We start from the raw sequence: 25310 nt of genomic DNA, 5'->3' as shown, positions 1-25310 counted from the left end.
TCCAGGAGCTCTGATTCTCATACTGGAAACAGCTGTGTATTCCTAGACTCAGCAGCACAGGTACTGCCCTTTGCCTGCACAGGGGTGGTGGGCACCATGAGGCAGTGAGAAGGAATTAATGCTGCACTTTTGCAGGAATCTTCAGTTACACACTATAAACATTATCCTGATGGTAAAGGACAATATTTAATCTTTTTCATTGTGCTCTTAGGACCTGGCATCAGCAGTGAAATGTCCACGGGGTAGTTAAAGATCCTCACGCTACAGGCCTCCTATGCTGTGAGGAGTGTGTGTTAAGGAAATGATAACTAATGGCTTGAAAGTCAGGGTTTAGATGTCCAATTTATTGCTCTGTCATTTGTTGTGTGAATGTGGGAAGTCACTTAATTTCACTGTGATTTAATTTATCATTTTGTAAAAAAAATGCTAATTGCTTGTGTCACAGATGAGCAACTATGTTTAGATTGCATTCACCAGTGTAAAAGCAATCTGGCAGAGACATGTATTAGCTCAAATAAACTAACTGTCTTTAATAGGACTATTATACTCTAACAGTTGCAGTAGTCAAGTATATTAGTATTTATAGTGTATGTAACTTATATTGGTATTTGTAGCACTCCAGATATGGCATTATGAAGTTCAGGTTAAATGAACCACAGCACTGGGATTTGTAGGCTTTGCTGAACTGTGTGGATGTGTGGTGTTTGGACTTGAGCTTGCTAATTCAGGAGTGGCTTAAGTGCTTTTTACATTGCAATTACTGAAGTGATTTGTGTGTAATTTGCATCTGAAAAGGCTGTGTGCTGTTATGATAAACAGCAGGGCAGTGAAATCATAGTATATTGCATCATGTCCTTGAAGTAGGTGGGATACAACCAGTTGTGTTCATTTGCACCAAGGGTATTTCATGGTGCCACATCTTCAAGGACACCTGTGCTTTTGGGTAGCAAATTTCCTATTTTATTTGATTGCAAGGGTACTTGCAATTTTCCATCATCTTGAGAATGAACAACCGGCAAGAACTCTCAGCACTTTGGGGCATTTTAAATGAGATTATGTAGTCACTGATCAATGCAGGGCTGGATTGCTTCTATGAACTTGCATAAGATTGCTTGAAGGGAACTTCATTTCAGCAACCTCTATTGGGAACAGGGAGTTTACTTGGAGTAAATTTGAATTTGGAATCTAACAAGCACTGAGGCCTATGTTTTGTTTGTTTAGTTTTTTTTAAAATTTTAGTATTTTCTTACCAGTCTGTATTAGAGCATCCATTATTTTGTGCATCTCCTCATTCAGTTTTATATTTGAATCAATTTTCTTCAGTTGTTTTCAGCTTACTGGATACAATGTAAAATACAAAGTGCAGCCCATGCCCAGAAGTAGCTTACTGAAATTGCAATTAGTATTTCCTAGGGTATGTAAAGGCAAGGCACTTTCAGAGATGGTGTATTTGATGGACCAGCTTCAAAGAACAGGAAGCTCTTAGCACACCTTAACTGATCCAGTAGAAGATTTATATTAGAGAATAGATTAGATGTCTACCCTCAAGCTCTGTATTATCAGTACAGTTACCCATTTTCCACAGGGAATGATTCTGGACAATAAGTTGGCATTGTTGCAAAACAACAAAATACAGCTTCAGCTTTGTAGCTGCTGCTGCTTGCAGGCTGATAGCGCTGAATAATTACTGCTGTAGTTTGGGATCACCAATTCACATGAAGTTCAAAGTTGATCTCTAACTATCTCGTTGCATTTCTAAATTTATATAGCACTGGCACTTGTTTTAGTAAAATATTCAGCATATACTTGCTATCACATTCTTTGTAGCTATCCTTGGTAACAGCATGTTGGCTCAGAACCTTTCCAAGAGGCCTTGTGCTCACAGCAGTATTATTTTATTGGAAGGGAGATTGATTACCAGTGAACGCTGCATTTTTTTTTCTGAACTCTTTGGAAGAGGAGTGGATGTATTGGAAGCAGTTTCTTCTTGCTATAACATAATTCTGGTCCATTAAAAGTAAATGTAATATGCAAGTGCCCATTTTAACAATTGATTTTGTAAAGGGAAAAAATTGCCTAGTTAACCAGCAAGTTGTATGTCAATATTCACCACAATCCATCTCCATTCCATTTTTTCTTCTGTTTATCTTGGGAAGTCGGGACCTAGTCAAAGTTAGATGTCAAAAATTACTTTATATTGACTTCCAACCCTATGTTTCCTGGATGTAACATCCAGGTCCAGACAGTATTTTCAGCATTCTAGAATAGCTAAGAATATGTGCAGATTTAGAAATATATAAAATCAAAATTGAGTGCTTATCAAGAAGCAGTCTGATCACCTGCCAAGTGACTGAGGCAGATCACCACTGGCTCACACAAATGGAACAACTGGAACTCTTCATCCTGAGTGTTGTCTGTTAGACAGTAACAGCATGAGCACTACCACAGGTGTCTCAGATGGAGAGAAAATTGCTCAAGACCATGGAGAGGACCCTTTTGGAGGTGGTATGACGCCTTGGTGATTCCTGGTTAACAATATTCTGCTTAGACCACTAAACCATTAATATTTACTTTTTTTTTCTTAACAGATGTACATGATTTGGAACAGCGAGTGATTGGTGAGAAGTACGTACAGGCATCTGCACATTAGATTACTCAGGGGCTGAGTTTAAAGTTGTATGCATCTGCAGGAAGCCAAGTGACTTGGATTGACTCATGTGAGAGCTAGTTTGGTCTAAAAGATGGCTGTGTTCATACTGCATATTCTTGGCCAGAGGGATCTCAGACCCCTGGCCCTTAGCTGGTACCTCTGTGGCCTGAAGATGCAGTGATTGTTGTGGATGGTTTTATTTTCAAGCATAATGTTAAAAAAAAGTGAGATTGTCCTGCAGCCCACCAGAAGGATGAGGTTACGCATTGTAGGACTTGGGACATGTTGGGAAGCTGTAGGGTGTTGCAGAACCTATTGGGAGACTGATGCAGACATGGATAAGAGGTAGGAACCCCAACCTTGTGTGAGATGATCCATGCTGACTCTTGAGAGCAGGTGCTGATGGTGGAGAACTGTGTTCCCAACTGTGTGTCTGCTTAGATTTGGAGCTCTACAAAAGAGAACATGGGAGCAAACCAGCAGTTAAACACTGTGGGTGATCAGGAGCCCAGAGCTTGCTCCCTGCCTCAGTACTGTGTGGAAATGCAGAACATACCTGTAGGATGTTCTGAGGCAAGTTTTCCACAGGTGAAGCACTTAGTTATGGAAGGCCACTGCACCTTTAGGAAATGTCTGTAAGAGTAGTAGAAATGGGAAATACCAGCCTTCATCAGGATCCCAGTTTCCCTAAAAAGAGGAAAAAGGGGGTGTCCTGGAACTGTGTCCTCTCTTCCTGCTCTCTCAGACTGAGGCAAAAGGATTTTGGCTTGTTCCCTGGCCTGGATGTGTGCCCATCCTTCATCCTGCCAATTGCAGAGTGAGAAAAGTGTTGAGCCCCTGTGCTTCAGCATGGAGCTCCCTCTGAGCTTGTACCTTAGAAAGAGGAGGAATGGGGTCCTTTAGAGCCCTTGGATTCACCCAATGTGAACAAAACTAACTGCTTTCCCACAAACAAAGAGGAATTTGTTTGGCAAAAATTTGAACATTAAGTGCTGCTGCTGGAAGTGTTTATACTTTATTCTTAAAAAAAAGCAACAGACTGAGTATTGTTGATTGTACTGCAATGCTCACCACTTTCAAGGAGGGGCAGAAGGTCTGGGATGATCTTCTATAGGAAACTATTTTTGGAGTAACTTCAGTTACAATTTGATGTCCGAAAGAAAGGATTGAAGGATTTTTAGGTGCTTTGGGAGCTATACTTCACTATAAGCAGACTTCCCTCTCTGCCCCTCCAGTGCAGGGGAGCAGTGCCATGAAGGAGAAATAGAGGTGAATTGTGCAGTGCTTGGACTGAGCTACACCACTGAAGAGCAGAGTATATCCCAGGTAGGTCCTGGGGATCCACTGGCTACTGTATTCACCTTGGCCAACAGGATCAGCTTAATGATAGGCTGTATGTTGCCTTCCAGTATACACAACTTGCATGGCATGCCCAAGTCCTGGTTTAATGAAGTAATAATTAACTAGAAAAAGAATATGAAGACAAGTATTTCTTCCCAGTGCAATTTTAGAGAGATTTATGTAATGTGAAATAGCAACTTAATATTAATGGAGATTAATTGAATTCAGTGTGATTTTTCCTTCCGTCTCTTCCCTCCTGTCACCTTAATAATGACCTGTTTGATCTAAATATTCTAGCAGATCAGGTAGATATTTTTCCTATTAGGTAATTATGAGTTCAGCAAGGCATGTGGTTATATGATTTCTCAGGCATATGAAAAGTTGTGTAGTCTAGTTGTATTTCACTAATTAGAAAAAAATTACCTAGGTATTAATGACATGAAATTGTAATTTACTCAATGATTGTGTGCTAAAGCACTAAATCTCTCATAATTTGATATTAACACTATGTGTCAATTATAAGCTGCCCTTGAAATATATAATTACATAGCATAAAGGTAATTTTCACATATTGTCACCCAAAATTATATTCCAGCTTAACAGTCCTGATATATATCTCCATGGGAATTCATTTAGCTGATTCTGTTTTCTCTGATTCAGTTTTCCCCTATTTTAAAAAACTATCTTATTTTATCTCACATGTGCAAGAAATTTTTTGCACTGCAAATTTTGTATATTAAGTTTACAATTTATTTATTATGATGCAGAATAGGAGTTGACATATGACCTTGTATTATTTTGTTAAATCCAGGTAATATTTTCAAGAAATAGTTTTGCAGGATTTCTTCTAATGTACTTCTTTCTTTCTCTATTATGTAAAAAAACCCAGAATGCATAAGGACTTCTAGATGTGTTAATTTCTATGGAACACATGGGGGTTTGTGTCTGTAAGAGGTTTCTTACAGCAGTCTTGTTTCCAATGGTCTTTTCTGACAGCAATCAAGGTGTTTGAGAACACTAAGGGGAATCTCTTAATTTACTGTTCAGATACTTTCATTGAACTTACACATACACAGAGATTAAATGCTGACAGAATTTGTGGATTAAAATGTAAAGGTGGTTTTCTTTGAAATTTTCTAGTTACAGTTCTGTAGTATGAGAACCTCTAAAAAGGTAAACTATAAAAAAATATTTTCTTGATTTTCAGAGCATATTTTTAATTGGTTATTCCACCTTAAAGTTCACTCATCCTTTCGTGATGTATGGGAGCCTTATCTCTTTGCAGCTTCTGGTTTTTGGGAGAATGAGGAGCCTGATCAGATAAGAGCGAGAGAGAGAACTCTTACTGTGATTCAGTGCATTTTGTCAGCAGTTGCCTGTCTAATCCAGTGTGCTTATGTTTCTTAGGGGAAAAGCAGAAGTGTTCTATAATAAAGAATAAAACATAAAAAGGAAAAAAATCAGTGAGAGGAGAATGCACCCTCTCTTTTTAGCATATTTTTGGTAATATTTTTCAAAGGCTTAATAGACCATCTATTAAGAAGTTAAAGACTGCTGATTTTGTCCTTGTGTGTGGCAGAGTGAGAGAATGGTTAGCACAAATGGTTTCCAATTTTTATCACTTTTGGTGCTGAGGAGTCCAGATTGCTGCAAGCATGGCTATTGTCAGAAAAACAGCTGTGGGAAAACAGCATCTTTGAACATGATATTTCAAATTTAGAGATTTATTTCTTTGAAGACATGCATTTGGATTTAGATTGCTGGTGTGTGGCTTCAGGCTGGGATGAGTTAGCCCTGATAATACAGCAAACTGCCCAAAGGAGAGAGGAGCTGACAGCACTCTTCAGATAGTAAGTGGTGAGGTTCTTAGCTGGAGGCTGCCTTAATTAAGCTAGAGGCTTATTAAAAAAAAACCAAAACCAACCTACACAAAATCTTTGTTTTCACTCTTTTCAGCTAAGTGTAGCTGAAATCTCTTTATAAGGCTAAGCTGGATTCACTTCTGGCTGATACATCACAAGCATGTGCTTAGAGAAAGATTCAGAGGACTAACTGTTTTCAGTCTGTGTAGTGTTGTAAGGTTGACTTCCTGCTTGCATCTGGATTAGACTGGGATGACAGTGAGGAAAAAATTGTGTAGGTTTTTTTGGTTTGTTTCTTAAGAGAGGACTGCGCGAATCAGATGTGGACTTTTATGCACTTTTACATTATTAAAGGGTTGCAAATGCAGCATGTTAACATTGTAGTAGGGTAAAAAAGCTGTACTTTGACCGTGGGCAGTCTCATTTGTGTTTGCAGCAGGCAGCAGGGGATCCTGGTGGACAAGCTGCCCAGGAGGCAGAAGTGCCCTTGTGACCAAGAAGGACAATGGGATCCCTAGCTGCATTAGGAAGAGCACTGCCAGCAAGTCCAGGAGGTGATCCTGCCCCTCTGCTCAGCCCTGGTGAGGCCAAATCTGGAGTGCTGTGTCCAGTATGGACTCCTCAGTACAAGAGAGACATGGAGCTCCTGGAGCAAGTCTAGCAAAGGGCTGTGAAGATGGAGGGTACTGGGGCATTTCTTTTGTGAGGAAAGACTGAGGGAGCTGGGCCTGTTCAGCCTCAAGAAGAGACAACTGAGAGAGGACCTTATCAATGTATTTAAGTATCTGAAGGGAGGGTACCAAGGAGGTGGAGCCAGGCTATTCTCTGGGGTGCCGAGGCAACAGGACAAGAGGCAATGGGCAGAAACTGATGCATTGGAAGCTCCACCTGGACATGAGGAAGAACTTCTTTACCGTGCACATTGGAACAGTTGCCTGCAGAGGTTGCAGAGTCTCTCTCAATTTTGGAGATTCTCAAAAGCTGTCTGTACTCAGTCCTGAGTAACAGTAGGGAACCCTGTGTGAGAAGGAAGGTTGGACCAGATGACCTCCAGTGGTCTCTTTCAACACCAGCCCTTCAGTGGTTCTGTGAAGCAGTCCTGCATCACTGGGTGCTAAGCTCCCATATGTTAAAAAACACAGGTGTAGTGGAATCCATGGGACCCAGCATTGCTGTGCTTTCACTTTGAAGAGCCAAGAACATGCCCGTGTCATATCACTGTCTTATTTTATCAGTAGTTTTTCTTTTGCTTGTAGAATACCAGTGAGAAAGACTTCTGTGCTTTTAAAAAGGGTATATAGGAAAGAGAAAAAACTTGGAGAATGCTCAGATTCCTCACAGTTCCTCAGGGGCCCTGGCTTGGCCTGCTAAGGCTCATCACAGCAGCAGCAGTGCCTGGGCTGTGTGGAGGGGATGCCCACACTTGTCTCTGCTTCACACTGCACCTCAGTCCTGCCTTGTATCCAGCCTTGTTTTCTGAGATGTCCATCCTGCTGTCACTCTTACAAAGGTGCCTCTGCTCCTGCTGTTCCTGGCTGAAATCTAGTAGCAGATGCTGGGCACTCATGGGAGTAATTTTTGCAAATTTATGACTTCTAACAACAGATTGGTTTGCTTGTATCGATTACCTTATGTAGATGTTATGTAGATCTATGTGTTAGGCTTGTGTAGATCTTCAAAGTTAGCGGCTCCCTCAATGTCACTGTGAACAGCATGCCAGCTACTACTGCATCTTGTACATGATGTTATAGTCTTGTACTGGAGCAGATGAAAAGCTTCAAGAAGTGCTATGGGGAAAATCTGGAAATACCAAAAAAGATCAAGTGAGCTGACAGTATAACAAGAACAACAGAATTTGTAAATGTGGACGTTCAAAGTGAATAATGCAATGAATGAAGCACGTAATGGCTAAGTAATGCTGAAGAGGGTTTTCCAGTTAGAAATTGTCATTTTGTTCTCTTAAGAGCATTTCTGAATTGAAAGTTAGTTGCAATTGTTTTCTTTTAAAGCATGCATATAAAATATCACATAATATAAGTGGTGAATATGGTCTTTATATACTGCAGGTGAAGCTGAAACTTGTGTGACTTGACATATGCTTTTCAACTCTGCTTTGTAATTGCCTTCAGAAAGTTACATAAAATTTCAACCCAGTTCCTGCTCCATTCAATTGATGATAACCTAGAGCCTAATTCTTCAGTGCCTTGAAATCATGACCAAGAAGTATTGTAAAATGCACATTTGTGTAAATATTTTGAAGTGCTATAATTTGAAAATGCTTTACCCTTCATCCTTTGTGCTGTTTAATTGTTTCTGCAGCTAATAATTTAGCTTAGAGAATTTATTTCATTTCCTCTTTAGCTCACAACCTGGCACAATGGTGTAGTGTTTGGGCTTCTAGGAATTCATGAGGTTTAGTAGGGGTTAAAATACTTATATTATTTAAATTTAAAACAGTGTCTAAATTGGTCTGAACATGCATTTAAAGGGTGATCTATATATATTGTTTAACTCAACTTTGAACCGTATTACTGAATTTCCAAATTGATATATGCAAGTCCATCTGCATTTGTGCCCACTTGTGTGTGTGAATGCATACTTTATAAAAGAAAAAAATTAATGTCTCTGGATTGATGTAGATTATTTAACCTTTGTTTCCTGTATGTTTTCTTAAAGGGAGGGGATATGTCAGCTGCTTCTGGCTCTAGTGATGGATGCCATGTTACTGCAGTAGCCTTTTCTCTGCTGAGGAAGGACAGAGCTGGAATGTGGTCTGAGCCTGTCTGATTCTAGGGCTCTTGATTTGTCCTTGAGAGCTGATAACTGACAGCTAGAATGGCTCAGGGATGTATTATACATATAATTGTGTGCTATGTATGTATCTTATATGCTGGGGCATGTTGTTGCCTGTGGCAATGTGGAAGGGGGTAAAGGAAGGAGTAGGAAAGAATCTTTTTTCTTAAATAAGGGAGACAGTTTAATGACGAGCCATGTTTTAGAAACTAATGCATAGGTTATGCTCTTGTGAACATAGCTTTATTTTTTTCATTCTCCATTTTTAATGAAATATGTTGAGATGGGATATTTCAGTACTTTCAATGTTAAAGAGATTGAACTTGTCAGATAGTTTTAATGCCAATGTCTGTACAAGGCAATGTTACTTCTTAGGTTAGGAAAGGTCACCACACGGCTCCACAGCAGCCTCTAATTTAAATGTTACTTGTCAAATGTGCTGATGGAAGAAAAACTTAAAATATAGCATTTGACTCTGCACCAGGACCATTTTTTCTTTTTTCTTTTTTTTTTTTAATAATGCTTTGGCCTCAAGGGTGGCATGACCTGGAGGAGATGAGGCAGCAGTTCCCGTTCCATGCTTCTAGAAGATAGGAGTATTATGTGTGATTGCCTGTATCCTGTTGCCTCTTGCTGGCTGTGTCATGAGAAGAGGTGAGGGAAGCTGTTTACTCTGAGCAAGCAGTTGTGCCTCCCTGGTTCTTGGCTGCTGCTTCGGGGCTGTGGAGAGCTGGAAGGGGCTTGGAGTGTCTGCAGGTGAGAACCTGCAGTCAGTGTGCGTGACAGGCTGCTGCACCTGCCTGTCTGTCACAGTGGGGTTTCACTCTGCCTCACAGCAAGGTGCCTTGGCTTTTTCTTTGTAGGTACCTCAAAGCTTCTAGAACAGTACAGGCTGTTTGTGCTCTATAGTGAGGAAGGGAAATGTGTGAAGTATTAATTAGATATTCTTCTATTGAATAAGGGCTTATGATAAAACTTCAGAACTGTGGGAGAAGTGTGTGCATGTGATGACCCAAACCACAGCTGTGTGTGACTTGGTGGTTCTTGTTCTAGGGGTGTTATCCCATAAACCCGTCAGTTCTGACGCAGTGTGATAAAATCCTGCATGGGGTGAAGACAGGAGTGTGATTCTCTCTGTACCATCCTTGTATGTGTGCCTGGGAGGCAGTTGCATGTCCTTACCACAGCCTGGAGTGATGCTGAGTTTTGCTCCTGTCCTTGCAGGCTGAGCGACGAGAGGCAAACATGGCCCAAGCACCCACTGATCCAAGTGGTGCGGAAACTGCTGACCCAGAGGAGAGTTCTCCAAACATGATAGTCTACAGAAAGGTAAGGATTTGGACTTGTGGCAAAAATCCCTTCTCTATGTCATTGGCTTATAAAAGAATCCCATGCCCCTTTTGAAGTCAGACGTATATTTGACTGCTTGGATGCATAGCTGAAAGACTTTCAGGAAAGTAAATGTTTCAAACTATAGGATTTGAGAGCTTGGAAGTTAAATTCTGTTCAGTGGAAGCACTTGAGTTTGTTACTGTGAAATACTTGATGACAAGCTAATAACTTGAAATTTGTAAATTTTTGTCATATGACTTTGGGTAATAGTTCAAATTTACTTCAGCTAGCTAAAAGAAGTGTACATATCTTCCAAGTTTTGTCATACTAAGCATAAAGCAGCCTCCATACAGCAATCTTTTGGTACTTTTTTCCCCTGTATTCATATTGTGTTTCTTGTTGAATAATTAGCAGTTTGATTCTTTATACGTCATTTTTCTTACTTCCCATGCCTTGCTTAAATTAAAAAAGAGAGTGTTTTCTCAAGTGCTAGGGAAAAATGAATTAGACAAAGGTGAAACAACAGCAATGTCTGGTGTTTAAGAGCATTTTTTCACCATGATAAAATGTCTTATTCTGAATTACTTTGGAGGTAGCATAAAAGATGAAGGAAAGCTATCTATTGATCCATTTGCAAAGGCATTGTTTTATTTTGGGGTAGGTATATCCTTCATCTTTGAAATTAAGTATTTTTTTTAGTTTAATGAAATAATGTAAATACATTTTATTTAGCCTGCAAAATATTTCTTATGTAGTGTGCAGAAGTGCTGTATGATTCTGACAGAAATTTCTTGCATAGCTTAAATAAGCAACCATTCTGTTAACTTAGGAGCTACACTGCTCAGATCTGGTTTCCTAGTGTGGTATGATCCTGGGTAAAATTACTGAAATGTGTTGGAGGCACATAGTTATGTTTTCTGCTTGCTTGACTGCAATCTTGATGACTTTCATATGCTGAGAAAATAATTTAGGTTTCATATGGAGCATGAGTTGTTTAAAGTGTTACTTTTTGATATCCATAATTTTGGTTTAGTTGTTGTGTATTTGGTTTGGAATCTGGAATTGTTAACATGGGAAAAATTTCTGGGTAATGTGTAGGCTTGTTTGTTTTGAATGTGTTATGAACACACTTTGGCTGCTAATTTGGAAGTAGCACTAGTTGGTTAGTCAGATTATTTTTTTTCCAACCTGTTTGCTGAGAAGTCCAACACCCCATAGGCTGAGGTAGATACAAGGTGTGAAGGAAATGTCTGGTTGCATGATCTAGAATTAGGGCATTAAATCTGTGACTCTGCAGAGAATCCACTTACCTGTTCCTGAAAACATTACTTTATTTGTGTGCCTCACGTTCTGTTCGTCTCTTCGGCATTTCTACTTTAGGATTTCTCCATTTCTTTGCCTTTCGATATTTCCTTATTGTCACGTAGAATAGAGGTTGTGAGTTCTGTGGTATCAATAGGGAATATACTCATGCTACTTGATTCATCTCTCCTTACTGGCTGTCCTCTGATGTCAGTATTACCAGCCTTTCATAATACAGTCACCTGTCAAAATACATAGTTGTCTTTTAGAATAGCATGCCCCATGCATTGTGCAGTAATGGCGTATCCTGTATTGTCAATTTTAAGCTAACACGTCTGTCAGGTTTTTTTGCTGAGTGTTTCTGTTCCTTTGTGAATAAAAAACGTGGATATTACCTATTTTTCTGAGTAAATTTTCATTGGTGATTGACTTTCTAAATGTAATTTACATTATTTTAGATATTAGTTTTAATATTAGTAGTTGGTATTATTTGATATTTTGATATTAGTTTGATATTAATTAGATGTATTACACATCAATTTTATGTTCCTTAGTGTTGAAAAATCATATGCAAAATCTGAGACAAGACTATTATTCTTTTGATTATCTCTCCTCTCTCCAAATGAATGTTTAGCTCTTCATCTCTCATTTGCTTTCAAATGGCGTGATTGCCAGTTATGAATGAGAAAAACACTGCACTGGACTCCCTGAAATATTGAACACAATCTGCCAGAATACCCTACAGTTCAGGGTTGGAACTGTGTCACAGTAGAAGGAAATGTTTGTTGCTCTCAGCAGGGACCCCAAGGTGCAATTGCTGACCCCCCTTAGGAAGAATAAATAAGGGTGGTCTTTAACAGTGGAACCACAGTGAATCCTGCTCTGAGTGTGAACTGTTTTGTTGCTTATCATAACTGTCATGTTTGAGGGTTTTGGGGGAGGAAAGCCCTGCAAGTAGAAACTCAGATTGTTAATACTTTCTTTATACTTGGTTTACTGGGAGTCTCTGGGGTCTGTTCGAAGTTCATGTGCCAACAGCTTCGTTCTAGCCTGGTTTTCATTTAGTAGCTAATGAAAGGTTTTTTTAGAGGAAAAACCAGATCTTAGGTGGTATTGAGTGTCCCTTTGGAGCAACCTCTCTGTTTTGTTTATGGAGAAAAGCCTGGAACAGGTTGTGCTCTTTCTTTAGGTAGGTAAAACTTAGTGGGATGGGTTTTGGCCGTGCAGAACAAAATAAACTAATTTATTTTGACTCCAATTACTTTATGATATTCTCTGTGGACTCCTGCAAGCAAATGAATTCTAACTGCTTTGATTGCTACAGCAGATGGTCTCAATGAGATAAGTCTTATTTTCTTCTACCTTCAGTGTTAACCTTTCAGGGGTTGATATTTATCAATTTGTGAGGTATGTTATTTTTTAATCCAAGATACTCAGTGTTGCTCCACTGTTTTGGATGACACCTGTGTGTGAATTAAGTAGTGCAGATGCATTTGTTAGTCACCACTGTTTAGGGTGTGATTTGCCTCACCCTACCCTTGTTAAGATGAGCTGTAGCCCAAACTACATGAGCTCTATTGACCAGGTCTCCTGTGGCAATCATGGGTACCCAGCTGTCAGGTACTTATGTCATAGGATGGACATTTATAATTAAGCAAGCTGCATTCCACTCTTGTGGAATTGTGTGTCCTCTTGTCTCTCTGTGCATCTCAGTGCTGAGCCCTGGGCTCTCGCAGGGCTGCGGGTGGTGCTGCAGGAAGGGTGGGCTGTCATTTATCTGTGTGGCACAGGGATACCCAATGGAGGTGCAAGGGTGCTGCAGATACTGCATTGCCGTTTCAGTACTCTGTGAGTACATCGAATCTGGCCACATCTGGAGAAGATGCTGATGCATTTTTTGATGGGATTACTACTGGAAGAGTGATGCACAGTTCTTACAAAGACTGTTTGAAATGCACTACCCTACTTTTCGTGGGAGCAGGGAAGTGACATCCCCATCCTCACTTCAGTCTGCAAGCATTGTGTGGGTACAGCAGCATGGAAGGAAAAAAATGCAATAAAAGTCAGGAGAGGAGAAGAACCTCTACTAGCAAATAGTAACAAAAAATATAAATTGATTTTAAACGCTGGTCACATTCCCTTGAAATCCAGCCACCTTTGATTAGTCTTTCTTGCAAATGCTGGTGACTCAGGGGCCCTTTGGCTCATTGTTACAATAATCCACATCTGAAAATTCCTGTTCTGCTGACAGTATTGAAAGACAAATTGTTCATGGACAGCTTCTGACACCATACCTATTAAGTGACCTATTATCAAAATAATTTGGCAAATCAAATTTTCTTACATAAATGACGGTGGAAAATTGTCATGTCACTGTAAAAAAAAAATCACAATATTTAGAGCTTGACTAAATAAGAACTGAAAATGCCAATAAGGAGGAGTACCTGGGGAATATAACAAGAAGGATGAAACCACAGAAATGAAAATCTAAATTGGATAGCAAGGTGTTGTTGTTTCTGAGAGAGATCTCCTATGACAGGAAAGAGTTTGCAAACTGTGCTGATAAGAGAGTTTTAGAACCATTGGAGCATGTATGTTCTGAGGGATATCAAAGTGTGCTGTCAAAGAAATGATCTGCATTATCTGCTGGTAGATTTCCATTTCTGCTTATTTTTTGCCAAACATATCCTCTATATCTCCTTGCTAATGTCAGCACTTACTGAGTTAAATTTTGAATTTTTATGGTTACTCATGGTAAATCTTTTGAACAAGCAGGAAAATATAATTTCCAAAGGCAATTACTGCTCTAAGTAATGTAACACAAACTTGCAGCTGCCACAAGATGCTTTCAGAAAAATCTGAGTTGTTTGCTACCTTCAGTACTTGCCAGCCTTCATGTCTTTTTAAATGCTGATTTAAGATCTGAATTGGAATAATTAAAAAAAAAAAAAAAACCAAACCAAAAAACAACCAACCAAAAAGAAAGCAGCCTTACATTTGCAGATTTTCTCCAGGCAAATTCCAGTGTTTCAGTCATGTCATGTCAAGCAGCAGGAGTGTTGCTGTTAGACCTGGCCGATTGGGCAGGAAATGAGAGAACAAGCAGTTGTGAAGGCAGGTGTATGCATCCAAAAATGTAGGGACCATGAAGCAGAAGGATGGGGGGAAGAGACTGTTGTTAAATTAACTGTTCACGTTAAAAAATATAGTACTGGTATTTTGAGCTAGTCAGAAAACTGAGACTGCAATTTGATTGCTCTTAAGTTGTGCTGTGAAAAATCATCTCAATAGGGCACTGTCCAAGCATCAAAAGCAGGTGAACCTCATAAGGGTATAGTCAAAATGATGACTTTTTGTAAAGAAAGAAAAAACTGAAGTGTTTTAAAGTGAGATGGGTTTCATGCATACAGCTTAGTTTTGTATTAAAAAAAAAGGGGTCTGCATCTTTTTTTGTGGCTTCCTAGCCCCTTTGAGGTTTCATGCTGTTTTTATGAGAGGCAGCAGAACTTAAAATGTATTTTAAATGTTGAATAGTATTGGCTTTCTTTTTATTTGAGTCTCTTGAGTTATATTTTAGAATTCTGCTGCATGTAAAGGCCTTCTGAACCTTATTTTTATACATGAAATCTAAGTTTTTTACACAGTTGCTTCTGTTTGTAGCTGATTCTTTAACATAAAACTGTAAATTGATGATGATAATGCATTAGTTGATAACAATGCAGACCTCCAGACTTCAAATTTTACCCAAGGATTTTTCTGTACTGTCATTAGAGATTACTTTATGACATTTTAAGTCATGTTACTCTTAACATATCCTGGTTTCTTTTTCTTTTTTTTTTTTAAACTCTGTTTCCAGACTAAAAGCAGTAAGCCAAGATTAAACTAGGACTGAATTTGAGACTATGTACTGGGGCTTCAGAAATTGAAAGATGCACAATTTTGGATAAATCATCTCCAAACTAGCATTGTTACTGCTGGAAAATAAATTTAAACCCCATCTCGTTACCAAAATATGTTGACACAGGTTAGGGAGTGGAGGACCTTTAACTCTGCACTTCTGTACTGCACATTGACAAGGGGGTTTCAGGTAATTCATCACTGCAAATACTCATGTGCCTTGCTTGTAAACAGAAGCTGGCCATTTCTTGAAACCTTGCTAGTTTGTCTGTTTGGTTGTTTTACTGTGTCAACAACTTTGGCTGCATAGGGTGCTGCATAGAGAGGGGGAAATGCCTGTGTGCAAGGTGGGCTACTGGTTAAATTGTGGCTGTAATTATGACAGAGCTGGCTGATTTTTGTTTAGGGGATTCCCTCTTGGCATTTCCTATAATAACAGGGGCAGCATTCAATAATTTTCCTTTCAGTACCTCATACAGTAAAATCCTGGGGATAGTACTCACAGTAGGGATAGTAAATCTAATTTTACAGAGTGAGAGGCTGTACAGTGGGGAACAGAAGTGGGAATGGCCATGTTCAACAAACCTGTCAGGCAGGAGCAGCAGAGAGTCCAAAGTATAGTGGTAAGTCATAGTCCAGTTATGAGCAACGGCAATGAAAATCACAAATCCCAGAGTGTCTTGGAGACGTATTTCCAGGGCAGGGATAGGTGTCAGCATTATTATGTAAAAGGCCAGGGATAATGGCCTGTTCTAGGTCATGGTATAGTCTTCTCTTTTGTCATCTCCTGTCTTCAGAAAACATGTCCTTGTTGCACAGAATGGACTAGAAACAAGTGGTGTATTAGCTGAGCAAAAGCTAGTACTGGTGTGCACACAAATTTTGGTAAATTTGTGATGGATATCAGCAATTTTGGATTTAGAGGGTGATTCCTGATTCTTAGAAGAGTGAAGGAGAAGTCACTGCAGAGAGTAGTGAGGCCCAGGAAGCCATATGGCTTTACATAGCTGTAGGCATGTTTTTGAAGAGGTTTGTATGACATGGTATTTTGCAAAAGTGGAGAAGGAGACACAGTGAACCAAGAAGTCTCTCTAGCTTTATGTATACCTTCTTCAGATTACCTTGAGTAGGCAATAACACCTAAAATACCTCCTAAATATGTGTGTGTATTTATATATTAAATACCTTCAAACACTCTTTATTCGTGCAATAGCAAATTGTACTGCTGAAGTTTGACACTTGTCAGTGTCCTTGAACAAAGCTAATGCTACTGACCTTGACTGTAGCTATCAGGGAAGCCTTGTGGTAAAGCTGGGGTCTGTGGGTTTGATTTCCACAGCAGTTAGACAATATGAAAGATTAATGATCAAAGGCATTAGTGTAAAATTGCAAGCAGCTAGTTCCTGGAGGGCTGCAGAAGCTGACTTGCATTGTTGCGTAGATGCAAATAAGGCTGTCATACCAGTGGCAGAAACATGTTCTTAGAGTCAGGTGGAGGTCATACACCTGGAAGGACTCTTGGATGCCTTGTGGTTTGTTGTTTCTTTCCATTATTTGTCTTGCAGTTATAGTTAAGATTTACTTGAGATTAGAGATTCAGATTAGTGGGCAGTGTGCAAAGATAGAGAGATATGTGTAATGTGGTATGTAGGTAATGCCTCAAATAACTATTTTTGTGTTTGTCTTTTTTTGGTATATTAATGCATGCATATATGTACAGACACATATTTACATGCTTAAAAGTCATGAGAAAGAACAAATAACCCTTGTTTTACTCTGACTATATGGTATAGCCTAATATGCACAATATAGGAGGTATGTTAAAATGTTATATGTAGATGTATGTATGATGCCCTTTTTGATATATCTGATGTGCCTTAAGTTTTTCTGTTCAAATAGTGCCTGCATGTATTCACACATGGCCTTAGCCCAAGTGTAAAGCTGTCCTGAGCTGTTGCGTATTGTAAACCTCTTTGGAGTTAGCGGTTTTGGGGATAAACATATAACTTTTTCCCCCTCTTCATATTTCTCTAGTAGTTGCCTTATTTAAACTTCATTAATTTTCTTCCCTCTCTGTCTCATAATTTCTCTGTTCCTGTTTGTGACTGAAACAAACTGTCTCTTGCACCCATAAAAGTCTAATTACAGTGATCTATTACTTTGACTGTTTTCAGAGGCAGAAAAAAGACAAGCCAGGACCAATAGCTATGACAACTTCAAAGTATATTTTTAGCAAAGCAACTAGTGCAAATATAGAATACAGAGATAAAAAGGGAAGGTTCAGCTAGAGGGTAAGATTATGCTATTCTAGCTGTACCACTTAGTGCCTTTCATTTTTTGAAATGGTTCTCTTTTATTCCCCTAGCATTTTTCTCATGCCATTTGCTTTGTATTTTTTTTTAGCATTTTAAGTGATGGTCTTGAAGTATTTGCACTATTTGATGATTTACTTTTGCATGTTGTTTTGGGAAGAATGCTAAATATGAGCATTTTCTTTCTGCCTAAAACTTTATTTTAGCCATGGGCTTGTTTAATTTACTAGAAGCAAACCAAAATGAAGTGGTGAAGGAGAATGGAGCTGCTAGCCTGACTTATTCCAGGAGGCAGCTTCTGGCCATTTCAGATGCAATCTTGAACCTTAATATTAAGACAAAATAGCTTGGATGGAATTAGATGAAATGTGCATGAAACTGTGTTTTGGTTTTTGTTTTTTTTTTTTTTTGTAATAGAACTTCAACTAAACCCTTATTCTATCTTGATTAATAAAATATTACTTCAGGGGATTATGAACTTATTTCAAAAGGCGCTGCAATAAGTTTGAGTGGGAGAACTCAGTTCAATAAATAGAATTACATGTGCGGGACCATGAAAATATGCAAATGAGGTTCCATTAAAAAACTCTTGATTTGCATCCGAAGACATTTTGAAGCATGTTTCTCTTTTTTCATGAGAAGCTGTTATGCCACGTTCAAGGGGCAGCAATTACTTTTATTCTGTTTGCTTTATCACTGCTGCTGTTGTATTGTATCTTGTTTTTCCTTGTCTCTCCAAAGTTAACTGAAATGAAGAAAGTGGAAAGTAACCAGTTAACCAGACACTGAAGTGCACAGATCTGCTTAACAAAGAATTGCATTCTAAAGCTTGAGTATATTTGATATTTTAGTTCAAAGGCTACATGTCTTTTGGGGTGGTGAGGGAGGGCAAAAGTGTTAATTTAAATGTCATGTCACTTCTCTGTACTCTACTTTCCTTAAGTATTAATGGAGCACATTAATTTTACATTGCATTAAAGTGTTTGGAAATTATACTTTGGACCAATAATTAGGGGCTTCTGAAGGTAAAGTGAAACATACTTGTGGCATATGCAAGGAGAAATGACAAGCTTTATAGTGGTTTAATTGGGAGTAAAATAAGTGGAATAAGTAGGAAGAGAACTTAATCAAGGAACACATTAATGAGCTAATCAGATCTATTTCTTGTTTGAGAGAGAAAGCACATCAACTCCAATTTCATTCACATTTCAGTTTTGTGAAAATGTGGTTCTGTGAGATAGAAGTCAAGTAAATGTTTCTGTTGTTATGTTTTTAAGGTCTAGATGGAAATGATTTTGTGTACTATAGTCTTCTCAGAGTTTAGTGCTGGAGGTGTCACTTCTGTTCTCTGTCATGTCAGCTTTTGATGAAAAATAGGTGTGGTGGGTATTGCATATTAAGAATTTTCTGTTGGTTCTCTTACCATTTCACATTCTTTCCTTATGTCTTGCATTAGTTGGAAGTTTTAGTGAGGAGAGCAGAACTGGAGGGGTGTGGAGAGTGTTTAACAGCCTCTATCTGCAGGCACAATTCTCCTCTGCTTCTTGGCATGACTGACAGCAGGAGCTGTTTTGGTGTGATGCTCCAAATAAAGGGAAGGTTTCATTCACTGGTGCTGTAATTAGATGCCTTTCCCCATCAGTGAATCCACCCAATTTTGTTAAACATTGCTTGTAGCTACGTATGAATTAGCTCATTAGTTAACTTGGGCAAAATGTCACAAAACCTTGGATGCACTGGGTTCTTGTCATTTTCACTGTCCCTCCTGGGCTCTGAATAGTAAAATTAACTGGAGCTCTGTTTATTATATTTTTGCTATGTGTAGAAAAACAGAGCTACAATAATGGCACTACTGTTGTCTGCTTGTATGTTGAAGATAGTCCAACCATTGCCTTGTATCTGGAAAGTTATGTGTGGAAAACAGTGATTAAATCCACATTTTTTTATAACATGAAAGCATCTGTTGGGAATCAGGGAGCCAAATTGCTTTTTATCTTGGTGCTCTTAGCAGGAAAGATGATCTACTTTGGTAATGATGTTTTTAAGGTATTTTTTACTGCAAAGCACTTCAAGCATGTTGAGTTATAAAAAGTTTTCCTTTCTGCTTGCAAGAATGAAACCTGCACTTTCAACAATGAAAATGATGTTCAGGTCACTCATAGTGTATTTAGCATCAATGGTGCTCTCTTCCCACTCAAGAGATGTCTTAGGGTTTCAGGGAGCATAGCATACCTTTGACCCAAACCTGCATAAAATTGAGACAGACTAAATTTTTGTGGGATGGCCTGTGCTCTGGTTTTGCCTTTGCTAAACTGTCGTTTTTCTGTGTTACACACACTTGTGACTGATAGCATTTGAAGGGAAAGATAGAGGATTGAAGGATAATGCACCAAAAGTAGGCAGAAAGGATAAATCAAATAGAAGGGTCAACCCTTTTGGAGAAAGAGTTGACTCAATATTGCTTTTAAAAAAGCAGTATTTGCTGACTTAGTATTTGCAAGAGGTATTTACAGAATCATAAAAGTTGGAAGAGACCTTCAAGATCATCTAGTCCAGCTGTCAACACCACCATAATCACCCCTCAACAGCATCCTCAAGTACCCTATCCAGCCCCCTTCTGAACACTTTCAAAGACAGTGACTGTACCACCTCCCTGGGCAATTTATTCCAATGCCTAACCACTCTTTCAGTGAAAAATATTTTTGAATATCTAATCTGAACTTTCTCTGGCGCAACTTGAGGCCACTTCCTCTTGTCTTGTCACTTGAGACTTGTCAAAAGAGACTGAGTCCCACATGGCTACAGCCTCCTTTCAGGCAGCTGTAGAGAGCAATGAGGTTCCCCTCTGGGCCTCCTCTTCTCCAGATGAAACAATCCCAATTCTTAAAGCAGTTTTTCAACAGTCTTAGAAGTATTTGAGTACAACTGTGGGCTGCATACAAGCATTAATGTAGCTGTAGATGAGGTTAATTGTCCTTAATTGAATAAACTGGATTTATTTGAGAAACATTTGGCTGTAGAATGAGACCTTGAGACACCTCTGAGGTTCAGGCAAAGGCATACAAAAGCTACATGCTCCTACTCCATTTTACAGCTTCCTGCCTTTTTTTTTTCTCACATAATTGTTTCATTTGACAATCTGGCCATTCTCACAGTGCAGCTATTTTAACTTGGTGAAAATTAACTGAAGGCTGAGTGCTCTTTGTGCCACTGTTGTCTCAATAGCACTGAGTTTGTCTGCCACGTTAAGGGAGAGTGATGAAAGGGAGAGATGGTCATATACTGAGGCATATACCCCATGGTGGACACTGCTTCACACCCTTGATTCTGATGCATTCAGGTGAAGTGCTAAGAAATAGAGTCAGTGACCAGAGAAACTGTTTAAATATGTTAAGTTGCAGAAAGCTTCCTGGGGCATTCAAGGACAAGCGGCTCAGATGCTTCTTTCTAAATGAATTACAAAACCATGCAGGAATTGAAACACTGGCTTCATTACTTTAATTATTTTCTCCATAGTGTCTTAATTTTTTTCATATTTATTATGGCAGTTGAGCAATTTTCTCTGTGGCAGCTGTGCCACTTCACAAATATTTTGAATAGGGCAAGTAAAATCCTTGGGATGGGAAACTGGTTAATAAACAGAGATTGTAGTGAGAGAGGAGGTGATGGCTTTAGCTTCTGCCTTTACTCCTCACAGCCAGATGTGATCCAAAGACTAAGAAAGCAATGATAATTTGCCATGACTTGATGGGTCTATTGGAAATCAATTAATTCTATTTGATTTTGTAGCAGACATATGCCCCTTGCAAAATAAATTACCCTGGAGATTCTGAAGTAGTAAGAATTGAGATGTCCAGACAATACCAGTCTGTCTGTCTTGGCTCTGATGGTTTTGGCTTCTGTATTCACAAGACCTGACAGTTTGATTCTATGCAAAATCACTGATTTAGAAGGGAAGACAGCCCCCTCAGCACAAAGGAATCAATCTGGCTCTTGAGACACCTCACCTTCTGAAGAGGCTCCTTAGATGTTCTGTTTGTCCCCCTTGTGCTCAGCAGTTTGGATAAAAATCATACTCATATCTAAAGTTACCTTGAAGTTTCACTTCAGGCAGTTTTAAGGAGAGCTCTTTGAAAGGTCAAACCCCAACCCTAGGTTGAAGCAGGAGAGTGTGAAGTGCACAACCCCTTGTTGTTTGTGTTGTTGACATCCAGGAAGACAAAGCTTCACTAAGCTGCCTCTGATGTTAAAAAAACAAACCAAAACAACACAAAACCCCCCAAAACAACAGAATCACCCCAGAGAAAAACACCTCCATCAACTGAATAGAATGGATGACTATGGTCTGCCTAACACAGTGATTTGGGATTGGTGGAAAAGGATTGCTCCACAGTTTGTAACTGTTACAAGCAAAAGGGTGACGGGCAATGTGGCTGCTTTTACCTGGAGCACTGAAAGTTGTATCTGTTTTATGATATTTTGTCTTTGGCAATCCAGTGACCTCGTTGTCCATGTGTATTTGCATTTACTAAGTTTGGGGGTTTTAGCTTTGGTTTCTTCCTTGGAACGTTGCTGCCTTAGATTGTAAACATTCATTGTGTGTGCTGAAATCTGATCCAAGAAATGTCTTTTTACGTCTGTGGAATGCTTAGTGTAAAAAACTTTAATTACTGCTGACAAAATGTTTACCTAATGGAAATCAGTATAACCTTCCTGGATTCCTAAGAGTGAGATCTTTGAAGGAAACGTCTGAAATGTTTAGTAAGAATTGTTGTTCATTGATAGCTCAGTAAGTTTGCAAGTAGCTGAACAAATAGTTGAATTATTATAAAATGGGTCTATAATTCACAGGTGAACGAAATACTGCAAGGTACATTTGTTTGGGGATGTGAATTTTAAAAAAATTAAATAAACTGTTTATGAAAACTTGTCAATAGGATACCAGTAAGGATTTTTATTTGGTTTCTGGTGGTCTTTTTATGAAATCCAGAAATGGAGACCAAGACTAGCTTAAGTATCGTAATGCTCCCACCCGACATTTAGATTTTGATTTATTTAGATTATTTTGCCTTCTCAGTAAGGGCAGGTATTTCAACTGAATCCTGTGGCATGAGGTATATAGCTTGACTTCTGACTTCTCTTGACATTTTTCCCTCCTAATATGACTTTTTTGTTTTTCCTTTTTAACAAATACCTTTTCTGTTTTGTGAAATGAAAGAGGAGAGGTATAGGAACTTAATTTCTTTCTTATTTCCAGTAAGATCAAGAGACTGGGGAACCTCAATGTGTTTTGAATTCATATTCTAGTTAAATGATTTCTTGATCCTGGAAATTTTTCTGGACTCATCACAACAAACAGATTTTCTTCTCTGTGGCTTCCTGGCTTGAAGTGGAAATGTGTAGCAAAGCACTTAGGCTCATGTCCGAAGCTGTTCTCTGGATCTTGCCAGACACAGCAGGTCATGGTGCTAATTTAGGCTATTACTAATTGTTTACTTGAGACCACAGCAAATAGCTTGGAGCAGGGCAAGTGGTCTTGCACGTTGGAAGAGCAATGAAGCCAGAAGAGAATGCTTAAAATTGTGTAGGTAGAGTGTCAGGCAAAATCAATGCTCAGGAAGGACAGGAGAGGTGGAGGAATATGCTCTTTCCCATCAGATTATGCAATGACTCTGGCTCTAACTTTTAATGCATTGTTCCTTTCAGAGTTGGATATTTCCATTTGGTGTGACTAATGCTTTTGCGCTTTGTTTAACCTACCTCAAACTTCAGAACAATAAAAGCATGTCTGTGCTGAAGCAGGTGAAGCTTTCAGGAATTTTCACCCCCCTCTTGATGTCCTAATTAAAGCCAAAGTGCTCTTTTTCTCTTAGGTTCACACAGAAAGAAATAAATTTCCACAGAATTCTGTAGTGGGAATACAGATCTCATGTATTGCTGTGGAAATGAGGTTAAGTAAAAGGAGGGGCTCTTGGCCTCTTTTATACATGTTTCTTAATTGTGACTCTTCTGTTTCTGCTCTTTGGGTCAGAGCATGAGTAGCCAGGCTGTGGGTTTGAAAATAGAAATTTATTTTTTACACATTGCTGAAATAAAAGCTTCTCCTTGCTGAAAAATTAATTACTGAGTGTTCCAGCACCTTATAAGATATTTATATGTTCTCTTGAGTCCTGTCTCTTCCTGTTATCAAAGTGCTGTCTTGAGAGCAGTTCAGGCGAGAGAGCTGCTCAGCTGTGCTCCATAGTCTTCCTCTCTGCCAAGGAGTCTCAAGACGGCACTCAAAACCAAAGAGATACTCTAGGGAAAGTATGAATATTAGATCACTCTGGTTTAATCATTTGGGATACAGTGGCCTCAATTTATGCATCTGAATTTTGGGGCGTTATGTTGTGGATTCTAAAATGTGTCTCCAACTTTTTAAATTGGTAAATCAAGGGTTCTTAGAGGCTTTGGAAATCTCAGATGGGTAATGCTTTTGTGGTACTGTTGTCCAAGGTCTATGTCCAGTGTATAAAGAATTTGATGGCACTGTTATCTCTTACTTTAATGGCTTTTTGTAACCTTTTCATTGTGGGCTTATCCCCCTTGTCTTTATAACAGAGAGAAAAGAATAATTTGTTGGATTTGCTTCATTTGGGAATGCACAGGATAGATGATGGTCTGATTAAATTGCACCCTAGAGTTGCTCATTCTTAAAGAGGAAATACTTGCTAGCATTAAATCTATTACTTAAACATAATGGTTACTCCATTGCTGCAGCAAGGGCTCTCCCAGGACAGGGAGCTGAAGGAAATGTGTGTGAAGCCCAATTAGAGCCTGTGCTGGTGTTCCCAGCTGCACCTTCAAAGTTACTGTCTTGAAACCTTATGTACAAGTACAGGGAAACTGAGGTCACTGGCTTTTCCTGCTTTGAGATGGTGTAGGGAATGTCAGCTTAGGACATGCACATTTTGTCTCTGCCTCCTCCAGCTTGTCTGTGCAAGAAGATCTTTATAAATAATTGTGGCATAAGAATAGGAGGATCCAAGAGGCTACTTAGTCTGCATGTTTGTGGCTGATCTCAGTGTCCATCTATGCCTGGTTTGGTTCCTGGGTGGTGTGTGGGGAAGCTGGGGACCCATTTTAAAGCTCACAGGGCTTTCAGCTTTTACAGAAGTTTGCTCTGTGCCTTTACTGAAGTGAAAATGTTTCAAGTCTTTGGGAAGAAAAAAGCTGGTACTGTTTATCTGCATGCAAGACAGTAATACTAACAGCATCAGTAGTGCTGATAATCTGACTCTGTCAATAGAGCCTTTGAGAGCAAAGCTTTGTAGAAATAAATGCAAAATCTTGTGTGGCAGTCTCTGAGTAGTGAATATGCTGAAGGGCGGTTGAGGCATTTGACGTCATGGTGATGCTGGAGACAAAGAGTGGCTTTTTAATATTGAGAATGGGGTGGAAGGTTTGATATTTTGATAAGGGTAAAGAAACTGTCTTCTGCCTTCTATACCACTTGTGCTTTTTCTTCCTCTTAGTGCTATCTCTGTTCTGTCACCTGCATTTAAAGTTACTATGTTTTTATTTATGATTTAGGTTGTTTGTGCAAAAAACACATTTGGGTATCTTGTTGTGGCTGATTGAACTAATATTTTTCACATCAAATTTTCAGTTTGAAGCTACAGATGAAATTAGGCATGTGGTGTTCCAGCTTATTCTTTGTTTCCTCACCTTTTTTTTTTATTGTAATGATTTTGGGAGTGCTGAACTAATTAAAGTGGTCAGTCTTCTAGTATGTAGTTTAGTCTAGAAAAAACTAATATCATGCTTCCACCCACTCTAATT

At 39.0% G+C, this 25310-nt stretch overlaps 1 protein-coding gene across 3 annotated transcripts in view; it reads left to right on the top strand.

Moving 5' to 3' along the window:
• Positions 1-25310, top strand: part of RGS6 (regulator of G protein signaling 6) — a 246869-nt gene that overhangs the window by 4053 nt on the left and 217506 nt on the right. For all 3 annotated transcript variants that reach the window (XM_066551381.1, XM_066551383.1, XM_066551382.1), the window contains exon 2: positions 9871-9975. In XM_066551381.1, the coding sequence (XP_066407478.1) occupies positions 9892-9975 (84 nt within the window). In that variant the 5' untranslated portion in view covers positions 9871-9891. The remainder of the gene's footprint in view (positions 1-9870; positions 9976-25310) is intronic.

Source organism: Molothrus aeneus, chromosome 6, assembly GCF_037042795.1.
Source record: "Molothrus aeneus isolate 106 chromosome 6, BPBGC_Maene_1.0, whole genome shotgun sequence".
In the NCBI taxonomy this organism is placed as follows: Eukaryota; Metazoa; Chordata; class Aves; order Passeriformes; family Icteridae; genus Molothrus; species Molothrus aeneus.
The sequence above is the reverse complement of the archived record's forward strand: the minus strand, read 5'-3'. Positions and strand labels throughout refer to the sequence as shown.